At 43.5% G+C, this 21,077-nt stretch overlaps 1 protein-coding gene across 1 annotated transcript in view; it reads right to left on the bottom strand.

Annotated features, from left to right (window-relative positions):
* MIOX (myo-inositol oxygenase) overlaps window positions 1-20,718 on the bottom strand; it is a 367,739-nt gene extending 347,021 nt beyond the window's left edge. Inside the window, exon 1 of the mRNA XM_069229442.1 lies at window positions 20,428-20,718. Within this exon, the coding sequence (XP_069085543.1) occupies window positions 20,428-20,550 (123 nt within the window). The 5' untranslated portion in view covers window positions 20,551-20,718. The remainder of the gene's footprint in view (window positions 1-20,427) is intronic.
* Between the last annotated feature and the right edge of the window lie 359 nt (window positions 20,719-21,077).

Below are 21,077 nucleotides of genomic sequence, written 5' to 3'. Positions count from 1 at the left end.
TCTTACTTAACCCCACTGGACAAAGAGAAGTCAGCCATTTTCCTTGATGCCATCTTTGAAGCCAAATGCCAGACGTCATCTTGGATGACATCTTGATGCCCTTTTCTCTATTCCAGAGAAAGAGACATTAAGAATTCTCACCCTAGAGACTTTAACTTTAATTTGCCCCGTCTTGCCCATGCAGTAACTTTGCCCCTTTCTCCTTGCTGCTGCAAGGAAACTTGCCCTTTACTTTGCCCCTTTCAAATCTGCCCCTTGCTGATCGATCCTGTACCGGAAGGACGAAGACTTTCTTGAATGCTGATTGTATTTGGTAATTATGAAAGGATAATTGTATTATGCATTGTGTTTTTTCCTTTTAGGTGCCAACTGCTATTTTGATAGGGCCCAAGCTAGAAGTTTTCCAAATTTGTGTTGACCAAATTCGTTTGCATGAAGCCCCACATGCCAATGCTAATTAGAGGCTAGTCAAGGTATTCATCTGATGCACCATGCTAAATTAAAATCTGGTTATGCTGACCGATGTATGAAATTAGTCAAATTCAGTTGCTTATATTAGTGATTTGTATTGCTATAAATGAATGCATTATAATTCAGATTTTGCGTAGATTGCGTTTCGTCCGCCGCTCTGGACAGCTAGTAATGTTCGTATACATATATCATTTGGTTTTGAGACTTATATACATTTTGCTAGCTTTGTTAATATAGGGAAATAAATTCATTAACTTTTAATAAACTGGTGTGGTTATTCATGACTGAAAGGTCATGGTGCGTCGAAATACCAACTGTTATTGATTCCTAATGTGTTATTTCGATCTATTAATTGAGTATTGGCCATCGATTACAATAGTCATTGATTACTGGTTTAAGTGATCCGACTATTCTAGGATGAGGAGAGCCCAACTCGGTTAAAAGGTTCACCGACCTCCAACGTGTCCAGGTACAGGGAAATTTATAAGGGTTGGACGCGTTAACAGTAGATGGTAGCAGAGATTGATGGTTACGCCCTTTGGGACCCCATCCGAACAATAGATGGAGTCAAGTTAGAATTTTCTTTGATAAAACAAGTTGGAGAGATGATGATGCCCTAAATCCCCAATGACTTTCCCGGAATCTCGGAGCTTGCGAATGGAGGAAATGGAGGTGTGAGAATGTTTCTGGCGTTTCTAGTGATGGTATGAGAGAAGTTAGGGTTTTGCGCTTGCACAGCTTATTGCCGCAGATTAATTGAGAAGTTTGTGAGGATTTTAGGGGGTTATGAACTCCAATTTAGAGGAGTGTTACTCCAAAGTGTGAGAGTAGGGAAGTCGTCGAACTTCACATGTGTGTAGCGCTTTGTGCAGGAAAAATTGTGCACGTGGTTGCTGATGTTGAGACGGGCCCTGCGAGGTCAAGAGACTCCGGAGTATGTTGAAAAGTGTATGAGACACTTGATTGATGTAATCTGTTCGGTTTAATAGGTTGATCGGGCGTGGTCAACGAGTCAGTATGAATATTGAGGAATGAAAGAAAATTTTCGACTTTGAGATTTGACGAATTCTAAGGTGCACTAGAATAGTTCATTGATCAGTTGAGAGTAAAGTTTGCGGGTCAAATTTTGCTTGCGAGAGCGGAAACTGAGAAAGATGGAATAACTGCCGAGGCTAGTGAAAAATCCCTAAGGTTTCTGAAGCGATTGTATTACCCTTCCTGTAGTAAACCGACAGATTTGTTTTCTTCTTTTTGGTTAGTGCTCGCGATATATTGCAGAAATTGGTTTTGAGTGAAGCTGAATGAAGGAGGACAAGCCGCGGGACTTTGTCAGCCGCAGTGTGTGAGTGTGACGTCACTAGGAGCCGTGCTGGGATAGGTTGGTTGGTGAGAAGGGTCGCGCACGGATTGGACACAGTCCGTGAAGCGCAATTGGTGGGGAAAGGCAAGCGAAGAGTATTCCGGGAATTAAAGTCACTTATTGATTACATATTCTAGAAAAATAAAAGACGGAAAGATTAAATTTTTCAAAGCATTCAAGAGTGCCTTGAGGGGAGATGTATATATTAAAGCAAATGTTGGAGAAGAAACACCGCCTGAGGGTACACCAGCTTACATCGTGATTGAAGAAAAGGGTGTCGCACCATGTCTATGGTTAAAGCAATGGTGCAAACTAACAGAGAAGCATGGAAGTGTAGCGTTCCCTATCCATGGGTCGTTTAATCTAAGAGTTTTGGAGAATCTAAGATTCGCGCTATACGACATGAAAGTACCTCCAAGACCAGCACAGTTTGAGGCATTAGCAATTTGGGAGCTAATAGCTAGAAACCAACAACAAAAGAAATTTGAGACAAGAATAAGAAATGTAGAAAAGACACTAGCGGATTCTAGATGGGGTAGCACACAAAAGGTTTGGAGATCAGACGTACTGCAGGGAATTAAATTGTTTCCAGCAATTACTGATGAAGCAGAGACGGAAGGAAGAAAAGCTACCTATAAAACAAACAGTAGTCAGTCCAGAGATAGAGAAAACAACAGGAATTCGAAAAGATCAGACGAGTCAGACGATGAGGAGTTCATTATACAATTGCTAAATGATCGCCCGCCACCATATGTGGAAAGTGAAAAAGGCTCAAGCATTAGTACTGCCCCTCCAGAACCAATAAAAGGTAATGTGACACCGAATTTGAGAATATCACAGAGGCAGAGCAGTTCCGATATGCCCTTTTCACCACAAATACCACAAATTCAGAGGATATATCCTGACGTGCCTAAATTGAATCCTGTCAATAATTATCAGCCGCAGGTTCAAAGGCGCTGCTGTGATGAGCATAGTCTGAGAATGACTTCTGATTTAATGGCGCAGGGAGGACAGAACTATCAAAGACCGACATCGATTCAAGCTGAATCAACACAAATTTTGATGCCTCAAAAGCAGGTACAAGAAGTGCCGAGGTACACTCGAGTAACAGAGAGCCAGTTAGGTATGCCAGCAATGATGAACCATAATGTGGGGATTAACATGCCACAGAATTCGGGGAACAGACATAATCCAGATGCAATATCTCTGCCTATCACTGTAGGTCCGCCAGTACCATTGTATATACAGGCAAACCCAAATGTATGCGATCAAGGGGTAATGACAAAAAATGAGACAGGGAGAAGATGCATAGAAAACACTCCAGAAACGACTCCGGTAGGAACACTGCCAAATGGATCTGGGTCTTTGTCGGAATCTAGCCCAATTCCAATTTGTGCTCCATCAACTGTGGTAAGGTCAAATCCACCACTAATAATACCGTTAACTTCAAAAACTGAAACGTTGCAGCAACCATCAGTAGCAGTTGATGTAAGTGCTACATTGATGGGACTGAACGCACAACAGCTAACACAATGGTTCAACAGTCTGAACTCCCCACAGAGTACATCCAGTGGGAAGGGAGAAGAATACCTGAATAAAATAAGATTGGGCATGGAAGCAGATGAACTAGTAGAGGGAACGATGGATCTAAACAGGTTAGAATCATACACAGAAGAAGAGCTGAGATACATGTGCCCTAGGATTACAAGAGAAGTGAGCAGCATACATAAGAAGTTACAAGAAATTGCAGACAGAAACGAAATCGATATAAGTAAGACTAAACACTTGAGCAGAAGTTACAGGCTAGACTTTGAGACAAAAGACTTTGAACACATGAGATCTGCAGCGATGAAAACACACCTTAAGGAGATACTGCAGAGCGCGCAGGTCTGGAGATGTTTAGACAAGTGGGAAAGTAGATGGGTTCAGAAAAAGGACAAAAAGAAGGAAAGTACCCCAGATCGGAATGAAAAAGCACAACAGAATGACGACCTGATAACCATGTTGCCAATGAGAGAAACAGCAGGGGGAAAACTTGTACATGTACCGTGGCACAGGTGCGATATTCAATCCTTTACGGATGACTTCCCCAAATTAAGAGAGAAACCAATCGAATGGTATCAACAAACAGATAGATTTGTGAAACTCGCAAAATGTCTTTGGGAAGACCTGAATACTTTATTTGAAATTGTGGTTCCGGCAGATTTGTGGGAAGATTGTAAGAGGGCTGTAGGTTGGCCAACAAGTGAACCAGAAAGGGACAGGTGCACCATCACCTACGGTAATGAGTTTATACCATAAGGTGATTGAGCACTTGAAAACAAAGGTCGCGTCGAAAAATGTGGATTGGCAGAGGATTGACAGGACAGCACAAGAGGTTAAAGAGTCGATACATGCGTACTATGAGAGATTGTTGAAAGCGTTTAAAAATTACAATGGTACGGAAATGACTGAGGCAAAGGACATGCTCCACTTTGTGTACAGGTTTGTGGAAGGATTGAGACCCGAGATTAGTCAGATGATTCAAATGCATTTGATTTGTTGGCAGTCAAAATCGATCGACGAAGTGTTGAACTACGCAAAATACTGCAGTGGTGAGATTGAGACAAAGCAGAAAAGGTTGAAAGAAAAGGTGATGGTGATGCAGCTTAGAGCAGCTCAGACAGGCTTGCAAGGTTTACAAGGTTTTCAAAAACAGTTGCCGCAGCAGCAACAGCAGGGAAATGCTATGTTTCAGCCACAAATGAGAGGCAGAGGCCGAGGAGGTTTTGTGAATAATGGTCCTGATATAAATACTGTTATGATTCCGAATGGTATACAGGCAATGAAGAAGGTGATGCCATGTCACACGTGCGGAATCGTCGGGCATTGGAAACGGGAGTGCCCAATGATGGTGCAGGAAGGTGTAGGTCAGCAAAACAATGACGTCAATGCATTTCAGAATATGAGAGGACCGAAATTGAGAGGTCCAAATCCAAATTTTCAAAATAATGTAAATCAGATGCAGGGTTTACAACCCATACAACCGCAGTAGGTGCAAATGCCCCGTGCACAAATGGCACAGTTGCAGCCAATGCAACAGCAGTTCCCTATGGTACCTAATCAGCAAATGCAAATACCCTTAGCACCAATGAATCAGCAACAAGTAATGCTTCCTCAACAGGTCGCGGGTCAAGGGATGAATCAAAATGACACAGTACACCAATTCCCGTTACACAGTCAGAATGGAATAAACGATGCGTGGGAGAGTGAAAGTTCAGATGAGGAGGGAAATTGTATGCTTGCAGCATCCTTGGAAGTTGATCAAAAGGGTCAGTATGTGGAAGGAAGAGTTATGGGTCACCGTGTTTTGTTCTTGGTTGACACCGGAGCTACATGCTCTACAGTTAGAAGCATCAAAGTACCAAACTTGCCACTTTCAGGGAGAACAGTTCAAGTAGTGGGAGTAGCAAATAGGTACCTGACAAACCCAATCACAGATCCAGTGCAAGTCAGAATTGGTAACTATCAAGGGTCACATAAATTTGTGGTGTGCGACTCAAGCCCAATATCACTATTAGGGAGAGATTTATTGTGTAAGTTGGGATGCTCGATTATGTGTTCAAATGATGGAATTAAAATTCAGACAAACAGTGATGAGGAAGAAGAGGACAGTTTAGGAGGAGACGTAGTGGAAACTGTCGATGAAGAGTATCCCCTGATTACTCTTTATCCAATGCTCACTGAAGCAGATATTGCTGCTGAGTTACAGGAAACAGTTAGAAAGGAAGTGTGGGATATGACAGGAAAAGAAGTAGGATTGGTCAAAGGAGTAGAACCAGTGAAAGTGACCGTAAAACCCAATGTAAATTTTCCCCAGACCCCACAATATCATATGGCGCAAGACACCCTCATGAAAGTCGCCCAACTCATTGATGAGTTTGTAAAACAGGGAGTACTGAAAGAAGTGTTAAGTAGTCCATGTAATTCACCAATCATGGGACTAATAAAACCGAGTGGAAAGGTCCGGATTGTTCAGGATTTGAGGAAAATAAATGACATAATAGTCAAGTGTTGTCCCGTAGTACCAAATCCAGCTGTGATAATGTTTCAAGTTCCCTGTGATGCTGAGTGGTTCTCAGTCATCGACTTGTCAGAAGAATTATTTTCTGTGCCCCTTCATGAGGACAGCCAATTTCTCTTTTGTTTCAAATTTTTGGACAGGGTCTACAGTTGGTGTCGAATTCCTCAAGGGTTTTCGGAGTCACCATCAATTTTCAATCAGATTCTAAAGAAAGATTTGGAATAATTGGAATTACCATTTGAATCAACCTTGGTACAGTATATTGATGATCTGCTGATTGCGTCCAAGACAGAAAATGACTGTACAGCTGACACCATTGCCCTATTGAATCATTTGGGAAGGAACGGACACAAAGTGTCCCCTTCGAAATTACAGTTCTGCCAGAAGAAAGTGAAATATTTGGGTCACCAAATAGAGAAAGGGTCAAGAAGAATTATGAAAGAGAGAATAACAAGTGTGCTTCAAATGAGTCCACCGAAGACAAGAAGAGAGGTGATAAAGTTTTTGGGAATGGTGAGCTACTGTCGCCAATGGATTCCCAATTTCTCAACTCTAGCCAAACCTTTGCTGAAACTGACCCAGAAAGATGCACTGGATGAAATAGTGCTGAAAAGAGATGAGATGGATGCTTTTATTGAATTAAAGGTATGTATGTGCAGGGCTCCAGCTTTAGGTATGCCTGATTACACAAAGCCTTTTACATTGTTTTGTCATGAACGTGATGCATGTTCCTTGTCTGTCTTGACTCAAGCCCATGGTGGCATAAACAGACCAGTAGCATATTTTTCAGCTGCTTTGGATCTGGTCGCAGCAGCACTGCCAGGGTGCTTGCGTGCCGTAGCAGCAGTTGGTATCAGCCAAAATCAAAGCGAAGGAATAGTGATTGGACATCCTTTAACAGTCATGGTCCCTCACTCAGTCGAGATACTTTTGACACGTTCCCGAACACAGCACATGACCGGTGTTAGGCTTACAAGGTACGAGACAATAATTTTGGGTTCACCTAACGTGCAGCTGAAAAGGTGCATTACGTTGAATCCGGCAACCTTGTTTCCCAGTGAAAATGTTGAAATTGAGAACCCTGAAGACATCGAGCACGACTGTCTTCAGGTGACTGAATTTTGTACAAAACCAAGACCTGACATCAAAGGCACCCGATTGGAAGAAAACGATCAAGTTATTTTTGTTGATGGTTCATGTTTAAGAGATGCACTAGGAATATTGAAAGCAGGATATGCTGTATGTACAATAACAGGTGTTCTGGAAGCATCTTGGCTTCAAGGAGTTTACTCTGCACAAGTAGCGGAACTGGTAGCACTTACTAGAGCTTGCCAACTTTCCGCATTGATGAAAGTCACCATTTACACTGACAGTATGGATTTGGAATAGTGCATGGCTTTGGACAGTTGTGGTCACAAAGAGGCTTCATGACCTCTTCAGGATCAGCAGTTCCTGCAAATGCTCTTTTGAATATTACAGATGATATGGTGTTGGACTACTGCAAAGGTCTAGCTGATGTGGTACGCTCTTTTTCTCACCAGGTGGAGGCAACCACCTTGCCACCGATCCAAGGTCCAGGACACGCCCTGAAAGCAGGTGACTGGGTCGTGATAAAGAAGCACGTGAGGAAGTCGGGCCTGGAACCCGTTGGAAAGGACCTTTCCAAGTGATTCTGACGACTACTACCGCTGTGAAGTGTGCAGGAGTTCCCAACTGGATTCACGCCAGTCCCACGAAAAGGGTGACGTGCCCCACAGAAGAGGAAGATGAAGCGCTGAAATCGCCAGTGACTGACAAGAAAGTACCAGGCACCGAGACAGAACAACGAGAACTTGGAGGCGAACAAGCAGAAATAGAGGAGGGAGAGATATTTTCTGAAGAAGAAATATCTGATCCATTTGAGGAGAACGGAGGAGAAACATCAGAAAGTGACGAAGATCCTGAGGGTGACAAAGAGCCTGCGACAGGTGAAGATGCAGGAGAGCCTGATCAGAGGAGGGCTTTCCCTGAAACAGACGATACAAGAAAAGAAAAGGAAAACCTGATTGACCCCCTAGAAGGAGACGACAATACGAGACAGAGTGAAGTCGTTCAACTTCGTCCAGAACCAGTTGCAGGTCTCTCAGGTGAAAACAGTGCGAAACGAAGACAAAGCATATCGCCAGTGAAACTAAGGACTAAAGAAATAGCAAATGAAAATGAAGGGCCAAAGTTGAAAGAGAAAATAAAAGAAGTGTCTGTCGCAATAGCAACACCGAGTGAAGAGAAAGACCCAGCCAAGGAAGAAAGTACCAGTGAGAGAGAATCAAAAGGAGATGCTAAATTAAAAAGGAAAAGAATACCGAGCAGAAGATATTCTGGTCCGGAGTGGGCATACATAGCCACTAACGATTGGTCAGACGAATTCCTATCTCTCAGTCATGAGAATGAAGAGGCGGAACTTCAGTTTGGCACTTGAGAAGTGAAATCCCATGAACATTACCGAATAAGACATTGATAACCTGATTGACTTTCGAACCGGCTAAGACATTGAAGACATTGCTAACTTGATTGACTTTGAAACCGATTTTGAGACAAAGCTACTAACCGATAAGAGACTAAGGGGGTGATTCCTACCCTGGCGGTCCGAGACCGCCAGTGTAGGGGACGGAGGATGCACCGCCAACAGGCTGGCGGTGCATCAAGGGCAATTACCGCCGCGGTCAGAAACGGGAAACCGGCGGTGTCCCGCCGGTTTCCCGCTGCCCCTGTGAATCCTCCACGGCGGCGCTGCTTGCAGCGCCGCCATGGGGATTCCGACCCCCTTACCGCCATCCTGTTCCTGGCGGTTTTCACTGCCAGGAACAGGATGGCAGTTCGGGTGTCGTGGGGCCCCTGGGGGCCCCTGCAGTGCCCATGCCAATGGCATGGGCACTGCAGGGGCCCCCTAACAGGGCCCCACAATGATTTTCAGTGTCTGCCTAGCAGACACTGAAAATCGCGACGGGTGCAACTGCACCCGTCGCACACCAGCAACTCCGCCGGCTCCATTCGGAGCCGGCTTCCTCGTTGCTGGTGCTTTCCCGCTGGGCGGGTGGCCTTTTGGCAGTTGCCCACCAGCCCAGCGGGAAAGCTAGAATGACCGCCGCGGTCTTTTGACCGCGGTACGGTTTTCTGGCGGTTCCCGCTTGGCTAATGACCCCCTAAGCTGCTAAAGAAAACAGTGTGAACATTGAACTCGTTCAGCTTTATACATATCTGCAAATCCGATTTGATAAAGTGTCTTCAACTTTCTGATTCTATATAGATCATGACAGGCTACACTACACAGGGACATAAAATGAAGTATTGTAAATACATGTGTATAGGTCTAATAACTGCATGTGTAATAATAATTGTAGCAATAGTTCTTGGAATGCATGGAAAGAATGAGAGAGGGACGAATGATGCTTCTACTTCTAAACCTATTACTGAACTAACACCTTTGAAGAGACTCGAACAAGACGAAAGACATTTGCATGATAAAAAGGAACTTTTGTCCAATGTTTTCTATCGCTTGCTGAGTGAGTATGTTGAGACAATGGATGCGAAAGATTGTTATGTGTGCACACAAATACCTACCTCAGTAGTGGAAGGGGTGACATATCATAGCATGCCTCTTACGTACGGGATTACATGTAGTTTAATAATGACCAGATTTTATGGCCAGGAGTATATTCACTACTTTTATTCCAATCAGGATGTTACAATTGCATATATCCCCATAATCGAGTACCTGAGTAAAGTAGCAAGAGATTATTATATAAAATTGATGAGGGGTTTCTTTGAGCCATTGTCACCTTTCCACACAGCTCACGCCCACAGGGAAAACCTTACATGCTTGCTTTCACCGATGGAGATAAGCTTCTTAGATCGCACTGACGATAGGAGGAAAGCGGTGAAGGAGAAATTAGAAAGGGAATTACACAAGAGGACATCTGTAGATAACTATGCTTTTGCCGCGATAAAGACACAAGGGAAAATAGCTTTAGATACATTACATGTAGGGAGATTTTGTGTACATAGACATAAATCATATTATGACACAGTTTTTGTGGGAACGAGTGAATGTAAACATATGTTTTTGTTTCAACCTAAATGGACGTTCATGCTGAATGGACAAGACCCAGTTATTCCAGGGGTTTATTATATTTGTGGACTTAATGCCTATTATCGTCTTCCTAAAGGATGGTATGGGAGATGTTATTTGGGAATAGTATTTCCAAAGGTTTCTCAACTGGACGACTTAAAGAATTTTCCAAAGCTGTCTGAATCACATCATGTTCAGAAAAGGGAGTCAGCTTCTGGTCAGCTTCTGGTGTGGTAGGAGATATATTTGGAGCAGTGATTCCTTCAGTAGGAGTCATATTGAATTCAATTAAAATACGAAAGTTGTCTACTATTGTGGATAACATGCTGACAAAATTCTCAGGAGCTATAATCCTGATGGATGCTGAACTTGCTGCAGAAAGAGCTATGACTCTTCAAAATCAGCTTGCCTTAGACATTCTTTTAGCAAAGGATGGCGGCGTTTGCAAAATGCTTGGTACACGTCACTGTTGTACTTATTTTCCGGACAACAGCGGGCAAATTAGAAAAATGCTTACAAATTGAACTAACGAAAGTACAGATTTGAAAGAATTGAGAGAACCAGGAGTATGGGAGAAGGTTGGAAAAGGATTTACTTCCGTGGGAAATTGGCTCAGCAACATTTGGAATGGATTATTACTGAAAATAGTAAAAGGAATATTAATAGTATTAATTTGTTTATTAGGTATTTGGGGAATATGGAAAGCTATTAAAATATTGAAAACAAGGAACAAAAGAAGAAGAGAAGAGAAAATAGAAAACAAAATGGTAGAAATATACAGAGAAAAATCTAAGGGAACCAAAAGAAAGAGGGAATTGACTGAAGTGCCAAATTACTAAAACAGAATTTTAATGGAATAAAATTTGTAGGTAGATTTGATGTGATGACATAATTAGTCATCAGAGGAAGGATTGATGACGCAGAAAAGAAAGACTAACATATATTCATATATCATATAACCAAGATCGTATAATGTAGTTTGATTTTAGTAAAGAAAATAATGAACGAGGGAAATTGTGCCCTCAGGGTAGTTCGCCATTATTATAAACAAGCCTAATTAATCATGAAGAATTGACCAATGTAGTAATACGTCATAATTGCAAATGTGTTTTATGATTTTCTTGATTGAAACTGTTTTGTGCTTAGCTTAAATTTAGTAGAGGCTTTGGCCTAGTCGCCTGGTCTCAAATTCAACTGCGTGGTTTTACTCTTAAAAGAAGATTATTCTGTATTTTTCCAGTAGAGATGACTAATACACTTATCTCCAAGGTTTCGTGCTAGGCCGGTTGCATCCCCTTTGATGCAAGGTCAGTCTCTGCAGGTGCGGACAATAAAAGTACTGATATCGAAATATTTGGCAAACTTTGTTGCAACTTGTGTTCTAAGGTTCCAAGGACAATGTATGCATAAATGAGTACTAGGGGAAAGACACTATTCATTGGTCAAATTGAAGCCACCCTATGAACCCTCCAATGGAAGACCCTGAAGAATTTGGAATGTTTCTTACTTAAACCCACTGGACAAAGAGAAGTCAGCCATTTTCCTTGATGCCATCTTTGAAGCCAAATGCCAGACGTCATCTTGGACGACATATTGATGCCCTTTTCTCTATTCCAGAGAAAGAGACTTTAAGAATTCTCACCCTAGAGTCTTTAACTTTTATTTCCCCCGTCTTGCCCATGCAGTAACTTTGCCCCTTTCTCCTTGCTGCTGCAAGGAAACTTGCCCTTTACTTTGCTCCTTTGAAATCTGCCCCTTGCTGATCGATCTGGTACCTGAAGGACGAAGACTTTCTTGAATGCTGATTGTATTTGGTAATTATGAAAGGATAATTGTATTATGCATTGTGTTTTTCCTTTTAGGTGCCAACTGCTATTTTGATAGGGCCCAAGCTAGAAGTTTTCCAAATTTGTGTTGACCAAATTCGTTTGCATGAAGCCCCACATGCCAATGCTAATTAGAGGCTAGTCAAGGTATTCATCTGATGCACCATGCTAAATTGAAATCTTGTTATGCTGACCGATGTATGAAATTAGTCAAATTCAGTTGCTTATATTAGTGATTTGTATTGCTATAACTGAATGCATTATAATTCAGATTTTGCGTAGATTGCGTTTCTTCCGCCGCTATGGACAGCTAGTAATGTTCGTATACATATATCATTTGGTTTTGAGACTTAAATACATTGTGCTAGCTTTGTTAATATAGGGAAATAAATTCATTAACTTTTAATAAACTGGTGTGGTTATTCATGACTGAAAGGTCATGGTGCGTCGAAATACCAACTGTTATTGATTCCTAATGTGTTATTTCGATCTATTAATTGAGTATTGGCCATCGATTACAATAGTCATTGATTATTGGTTTAAGTGATCCGACTATTCTAGGATGAGGAGAGCCCAACTCGGTTAAAAGGTTCACCGACCTCCAACGTGTCCAGGTACAGGGAAATTTATAAGGGCTGGACGCGTTAACAGGTGTCACAGTGGAGGTCAGGCCCTCAATGTTCTTTCACTGAAGTGTACCGTTCCCCCTCTGACACATAACACTAGCTGTGTTCCTCCCCGCCCAGAGACGCTGCAATGGAACATTTTCGTTTGGCATTCTACTGTGGGTGTACACATACACGTTTGCAGGCTGACTACAGTGTTAAATACCATCAAAACTGACCTTAACATAATTTCCTTTGACACATTCTAAAATAACAAAGCTGGCTGGTGTAACTAACTTCGGATGCTGTTTTGAGGTTTTTCTCTCCTGTGTTGAGTGGAATTTTCTTTGCTTTCTATTTCTCACAAAGTGATCTCTAATTTTTGCTAACTGTTGTCATTGTGTTGAGAGTTCAATGTTGCTCTATATTATAGCTCATTGTATATTTTTATTTTTTTCTGCTTTAATTTTACCATCCTGTAAGAGGATATTGCACCTGGCTGCAGGGTTAGAAGTAAAAGTGTAAAAACTGTGAAAAACAGTGCTCCCTCAGCAATATTTGTCACCCCTAAAGAAGATGAATGTATTACATTACACTGGAAGAGTTCAACAGAGAACTGAAGAGATCGAAACCAGCACAATGACATGTGATGTCTAGTAGTGATCTATGGTGGCTGCCTCTTAGCACTTCTCTATTGGCCAAGCATTGTGAGTGCTTGTTGGAAGTTTGATGTAAATTAATAACAAGTTTTGTTTTAAATAATAAGAATCTGTAATTACAAATGGTACAAATGTGACCATCACCAATGCACACTGATGAGGTGCCAAGAATTGAAGGAGCACGTAATGTGAACACTGTTATGGCCCACTCACTCGCACTGCCTTCAGCCTCAGCACCAAAGCTCGCAATCGTACCCCATTAAGAACAGCCTCCCACAACCAGCATTCACCTGGAAACCTAACTGAAACTCTGCTCACAGGTACCAAACAATTATTGGACAACTCACTAGCTCAGCCTTTTAAAGCTGAAAACGCTTGGTTTTGCCAATGCTTAGTAAAGTAAATTACAATACACAAGTGCACTAAATCAGAGTTTACAAATGTTAACAAATGCTAATATTTACATTCGTAAAATATGCAATGTATATTCATTAATATAAGCTAAAAACGTTGGAAAAGCTAATAGGTCTCAAAGGTGAGACATAGTAGCTTTGCCAACGCTTGTTTTTCATGGGGTCGGACACAATGGTTCTGTTTCGCAGCAGGAGATAGCAGCTGGCATGTCACAGTGAAGAGGTGCCCGGGCTGCTAAGAGGTATTAACAACTCATGCGTATCCTGCTAGCTCTGCAGGAGTAAAGGAGTATTCACTTCCCATCGAGTACTCGCTCTAGCCACCTCAGCCGTTCCAGTTGTTCTACAAGTAAAACCAGAAATGCCGCCTCGGAGGCGCAGTGTCAGTCCCAAGGCCCCGGCAGCGGTGCACAACCCACAGCACTCTTCAAGCGTGCATAGCACGGTCCTTAAGAACGCAGACTCCCCCCTCCATTGCAAGCTCTGTATAAAGCTGGAGCCCGCGTGAGGCCTGTTACAAATCATACACCCACTGCGGAGATGTGTCAGTAAATTAAGATTACTGGTAAGTAATATATTACCTCTATGCTATCTCCTTAAATTCCCATCCCATTATTTGCTAATGAGGAATACCATAGCAGCCCACAAAATACCTTCCAATCATAACCATAAAGAAAAAAAAAACATTAAAACCGGAAATGCTGCAAACATTCATAAAGGTTTTCATGAAAATAAAATAACATAAATAGAGGGCAAAGCTGAATCCCAGACCCCAGGCCCAAAATTGTTATACGCATGCAAAACATTCTGAAGTCATTAATGCCCATGTAGCATCACTGCATATCTCAGCAATGGAAACACCAATTGCCTCAACCCAAGAGGAGGAAAGACTTCGTAGAGTGGCTCTGAATCCCACCGGGAGGGGGTGTACCAGATGCAGAATAAGCCAGAGAAACAGCCTGCTTTATCCACTTGCTAATGGAAACTACTGATGCTTTTCCCCTATGTTAGAGGAACTGAACGTAACAAAAAGGGATTCATAGTTATGAAAGGGTTCTGTCATAGCTGAACAGACCTGCAGCACTCTTTTCGTATCAAGAAAATGCCAACCAACTTTTTGAGAAGGCTTAGACACATTCAGAAGAGTTGGGAGAACCATCTCCTGAGACCTCTGGAAGGCAGATGCCACTTTCAGAACAAAAGATGGATCTGACCGCAGGACCACACCTTCATCAAAAAAAATTAAGGAAAGGTTCCCTGGCCATAACAACTGCAAGCCCCCAATACTCCTGGCAGATGTAATAGCCACTAAAAAAATACCTTTATGGTGACAAACTTAATATCTGCCTGCTCAAGGGACTCAAAAGGAGAAGATGTCAAAGCCCTTAAGACCAAAGGTAAATCCCACAGTGGAAATAAAGGGTTGACCATGGGCCTGGAACGAGAAAAACCTCTAAACATATGTGATACCAAATCATCTGAATCACTCAGTTTCCCCCATGGATCTCTAAAGACCTGATTGCAGCCTGCTTGGCCCTCAGTGTACAAAGTGACAGCTGCTTCTTATAACCATCCCATATAAACTGCCATACATCAGGAAGGGAGCATGCAACAGGAGAAACTACATGCTCAGCACACCATTTCTGGAAGTTAGCCCAATGGCGCCTGTATGAGTGTAAAGTCAAAGGGCGACGAGAATTCTGAACAGCTACTGCCAAATGACAAGCTAATAATCCCTTATGGTGCCAACCCACCTCTAAACTTCCAAATCAACACCGGCAGTCTCTGGGAGAGAACTCTGTCCAAGAACCAGAGAGTGGAAGGATGAAGAGGGAGTAACCAAGGATCTAGAAGGGCCAACGACTTCAAAATCTGAAACCATGCCCTTCTGGGCCAAAAGAGCACCACCAGAATAATTCCCCTGTCTTCCCCCAGAAGCCTGGCCAGAGGTTTGGGAATCAGGGGAAAAGGAAAAGCATGAAGCAGGTTGTTTGGCCATAGGACTGTGTGAGCATCCAGCCTCCACGCTCCCTCCTGCGAAGCCCTCATACAAAACGTTTGTAACTGGGCATTTAGCGGAGAAGCAAAAAGATCCAAATAGGGGACCCAGACCTCTGGCAAATCTTCTGAAAATGGGCACTGACAAGGACAGTTCCTGAGATGGAGGGAACACTCGACTCAGTGAGTCAGCCACTGCATTGTCCACACCCCTTATGTGAAATGGAAAGGAGATGGCACTCCGCCCAAAATATCAGCTGCTGTGTCATCAAATTGAATAACTCGACCTGGTTTCCCCCTGTTTTTATATATGCCATTATCACCATAATGACTGTTCTGATCAACACATGATGCCCCCGAAGAATTTCCTGAAAATGTAACAGTGCCCTCAACGCAGCCGTCAACGCTCTCCAGTTGGAGGACTACCTTCCCTCCTGAAGGGACCATTGTGCCTGAGTGGAGGCAGCCTCCAGAGTTGCTCTCCACCCAAGCGAGCTTGCAACCGTAATTAACACCCTTGGTGGGTCTGGCTGGAGCCCCACTTCCCCTGCACAAGGATTCCAGGAGAAGCCACCAAGTCAGAAACTCCTTGATCTTAGGAGTTACTGGGACTAACTTCTCGAATTCCACCAAGCGAGGATTCCAGAAGGCATGAAGATGAGTCCAAAATGGGCAAATATGCAACCTGGCCCAGGGCTCTGTAAAAACCGTTGCCACCATGTGCCTTAAAGCCTTATTCAATGCTGCGCTGTAAGGGACTGACTCCAGAGTGCTTGAGACACCAACCTCCTCAGGAATTGAGAAGAAAGACTTTTCACGTCTGTTCTGAAGCAAGCTCCTGTGAAGGTCTGATCCTGTGCAGCTGGAGTTGATACTTGTCCCAATTGAAGGGGAACCCATGCTCCTGAATCTGAACTAGAACTGTCCACAATTCCTGTAGCAGCTGCTGATCCATTGGACCATGAAGCAGCCACTCATCCAAGCAGAAGTATAGGTGGATGCTTTGAAAATGCAGGGAGGCCACTACCTCTGTAAATACCTATGGAGCCATCTTTAAGCCAAATGGGAGTACATTGAACTGGAAGTGCTAATTGTTGACACAGAAACATAGATACTTCTGATGGAGAGGAAACACTGGTCATGGAAGTAGGCATCCTGAAGGTCCAACCTCACAATCCTAGACCCCGGCATACCAAGGGAATAATCCTTTGCAGGGTCTCTATCTTGAATGAATAGTGTAAACAAATTTGTTCCGATGTTTGAGGTTGAGAAGCATTTGAAAACCTCCCGTGGCCTTCTGAACCAGAAGGATTATGGAGTAAAAATCCCTACCCCTGGACTCCTTGGGGACCTCTGAGAATGCCTCCTTCTGCAACAGAGACTCTACCCCCTGTTGGATTGCATGCCTTTTGTCCTTGTGAAATTGCCACTGTGTAGGCCTCGCTTCTGAGACACAAACTCTATCTTGTATCCTGGTTGAATTACCTGAAGAAATCAAGAGTCAGAAGTGAATTTGAGCCAGACTCCCAGTAAAAAAGAAACACACCCTGCCTCTAATTACACAGGGCTGGCAAATTCTTTGATAGTCAGGACCGCTGCTTCTTAAGGGACTTGGGTTTCTTGTCCGGCTCACTCCAAGGTCGAAACTTCCTCTGCTGACCTTGATGTTGACGATGAGAAGGCTGACAAACTGAAAAGGTTTTGGCAGTTGTAGGAAAAGGCGACTGCTTAAGAGGAGTGCTTCTTCTGAAACAACTTATGCAGCTTGTTTTCTAGATCTGCTCCAAACAGGTGAGTACCCTCAAATGGCAATTGCAGCACAGAGGATTTCTGGGCCACATCCATTCGCCAATCCTTGAGATACGATGAGCCGTAACTTAATGCCCAGAAGACAGAGCTATAGCATGAACACCTCAAAGGAAATGTCTAACATTTACTCACTCTGCTGCTCAATACTCTCCAGCAAAGTGAAACATTCTGTCCTCTCTATCACTGCTTTAAAGAACTGCTTGAAATTGGAAATTAAGGAATGTGATGTATAATTACCATAAATGCCAGCCCTAAAAGCCAGATGGGCCCTTGATACACATTCTTCAGGGGAGAATAATCTGTTTATCCGCAAGGTCAAGGATAATAGAATCACTCATCAGCGAAGTGCGCCCCACCAAACCTGCAACAAAAGAGTCCGTAGGGATGAAATCAGGCAAGACATGCTGCATATCTGTAATAGGATACAGCTTGGCCATAAAGCGGGACAGAAGAATCTTGTCAGGGTCTCTCAATTCTCTGTGCAGGACCTCCATAATTTCCAGGTGCACTGGAAAATCCAGATAAGTGGACAGCTGCATCTGCCTCAACAAACCACTATCAGATGAAGAAGGCTGAGGAGTCTCTTCTGCTTGAAATCCCATGTTCCATTTAACATGAGTCAGAAGCTGGGGGAGTAAGTCCTTCTCAATTTACTTCCACTTCTGATCGCCTCCATTGGAGTCTGCTCCTACTTGGAAACGTAAGAAACATCAGCAAACATCTCCCCTAGGATAGGCTTTGCAGGAGCCTTGACCATATTCAGCTCCAGTATTGTTTCCCAAATAAGCCGTCTGAGCGTCCATCCTCCTCCTTCTTCGCCAGCCCGTTTAGGAGGAAGATAGGCTACAGACTAAGTTGAGGAAGAGGAGGGCTCCAGCTGCCTCCTTCTACGAGAATCCTTCCCCATTGGTCCATGGAATAGAGTAAAGCACAGGAAACACAACTCTCCAGCTCAAAATATTATCAGCAGAAACAGGAACCTCTATGCAGACTGACCTGCACCACAGCGCTAAGTACTCTTCCTTCATCAGAAACTTCCTGAAGAGTAGCCGCATTCAAAGATGCATGTGCGCTCACCCCCAGGGTCCTGCACAAGCGTAATGACGGGGCAGAGGAGGCAGCAGCATCGGTCGGGATCAGGAACATCCACGGGGAGCCAGAAGGCCTAAAGAAAGGATAAGGTTGCTATACTGGTGGGCCTGGGCTTGGGACACCAAGAAAGCAAAAAAAGGAAAGAGGAAATAGCGTTAGACTCAACACAGACATGGCACTTGCAGCCTGGGCTTGACTTGATAGGCCTACGAGGTCAGACGTCAATAACAAGGGAAGCCTAGAAGCTGCAGCGCTCAACCCTTGAGAGGAGAATGCTGAGGAGAGGACGAAGTTCCGCTAGTCAATGGGGACAGTGATATATGGTCCTTGGCAATGGTTTGGTAAGTGATTTATGGCTTAACGTGAGTTATGACCTCCTGAGAGATTTTCGATTATAAGAGTGTTATGACAACTGCATTTCATACATCTGGGACCTGCTATCTCCAACCAAGCTCTCTGTGTGATTCTTTCTTGGGGGGAAGTTGGTTGGTGGTAGGGTGGGCGGTGTAGCACGATGGAGCGGGTTACATTGAAGAGATCTGGCAGACATGGTGAGGTGATCGTTGGTCAAGGAGACCATATATGCATAGCAGAAACACTCATCCAGTGCCAAGAGTCACATGTATATTCTCCTTTCTGATAAAAGCACATGGGTCCTGCCCAATACTCCTTGAGCACATTTGTTATTTCCATTTTCCTCAGAATAATGTGTCTGTTTCGAGGCGACTCAATAGTGACTGAAAACCGATATAACGTAAATGCTCAGCAAATTCATGTGTCTTCCCATTAAACAGGAAATAAAAAATGCACAAAGGAAGCACTTTCTTTGCCTATTCCCCAGCAGGAACATGCTGAATTCCCGGGTACACGCATACGTGCTGAAAGCCCGCGAAAACACATATGCACGATATTCCCATCCACGTGCTCAATTGCCACAGAAAAATGCATGTGCTAACTCTGTTTCAAAAAATCGTATGTGTACAGCAATGCAGAAAGATGCATACGCAGTCACATAAAGAAACATATTTATGGTCACAGCTCTGCAACATTAGTAATGTGCGCTCAAAGCCCACAGAAACATGTGTGTGTTTCCTGATAATATAATCAAAGAGGTCTCTTCTGCCCTAAAAACATTCGTTGTGCAAAAAGATTTCTATGCTCTATGCCGGCACAACATGTATGTGTTTGCTGACGATATAGACATATATGTCTGCACTGTCCTGAAGCTCTCGTTGCGCACAATGATGTATGTGTTCAATGCCAGTTGAAAATTGGTGTGCTTACTGACTTTATAAAAATATGTCTCCATTTGCTTGAAGTGCGCACTAGTGTGTGACTTATGTATGTGCTAAATGTCCACAGAAACGTGCCTGCGCACTATTTCTTGCAGAACTAGCATCTGCTCACTGTCGTGAACAAGTCTAAGTATTTACAGTGGCCCACAGAAAAGTTTATGCGCCAGTGCTCTGCAAATCACGCTTCTAGTCATGGCTTTATAGTATCGTGTTTGTGTGGGATGGTCACTGAAACACGCAGGTGTTCTTAGTCCTGAATTAAAACGTGCTTGGCCACAGTGACACACACACGTGTCCCCAATACCCCGAAAAACGTGCCATCGAGAACAGCGAGTGAACACTGGGTCGGGAATGCAAATACTGCATTGGTACAGATGTGACATTAAACTGGCATTTGCGGGTTACGCTCATTGTGGTGACGCTGGTGCAATTTAATTAACTTTTGCCTTGCCCAACTAGTGCAAAATGTACTTTTTGCACTGGTAGGTCATTCCAAATGACAAGTTTGCACTTGTCTGATGCTGCAGGGGGCGATGTAAAATTGTACCACCACCACTGCATGTAGAGTAAGCCTGTTGCCCAACTGTGGTAGCTATTTTGCAACAGAAACATGCTGTGTCTCTTCATACAGAACCTTGTAAATTGACCGCACTGGCTTACATGTGCCCTCTCCTGAAAAAATATCTATGTCATATTAGTAAACTCAGTGCCAAGACAGTGATTCTTACCTGTTCCGACGCCCCACTTCTGAGGAACATTAAGGCTTTGGAAGTCCAGTTGTGCCGCCTGTCAGTCTCAGCCAATAACTTTCTCCCAAACCACCTCTCCTCCAGGGTGGTAGCGGCAGCCATTTTGTAATGGTGATGTCACTGGCTCTGTGGATATTGGTACAGAATCCCTTCTGCTATGAAGATGTCCAGTTGCAATGTTGAGGTGGGAGAAAGCGGTTGCTGGGTGAAATTATGGGGCTAATGCAGGTCGATGTTGCTACCATTGCTTCTCACCTGCAAAGAGAGCAGATGAAAGCTTGCAAGGAAGGCACCAGGCTAATCCCGCCTCCAGCACATTGACATACCAATAGCGGATCCCTGTGACTGGAGCAAAGGCTAGTGCTGGGTCCTGCCTTGCCTTCCGGAAACAAGAGATGAAAGAGTGGAGTACACCTGGCGCTCGAGACAAACTCTTCAGACCATTTGAGGGAGTGAATTTGAGCCACTAGCCTTCATTCGGGGTGCTTTAACATCCCGAAGTGTCTATCTTTCCCTACAAATGGGGCTATCAACCTATGTTCTGAAAATAATAATAAAAAGACACTACCAACACCTGAGCAGAACGACTTTTAGAAGACGAGCAAAAGCGCTCTGAAAATCTGTCAATG

The sequence above is a fragment of the Pleurodeles waltl genome, chromosome 4_1, assembly GCF_031143425.1.
Source record: "Pleurodeles waltl isolate 20211129_DDA chromosome 4_1, aPleWal1.hap1.20221129, whole genome shotgun sequence".
NCBI lineage: Eukaryota > Metazoa > Chordata > Amphibia > Caudata > Salamandridae > Pleurodeles > Pleurodeles waltl.
Note: the sequence above shows the minus strand (reverse complement) of the source record. Positions and strands in the feature narration are given on the sequence as shown.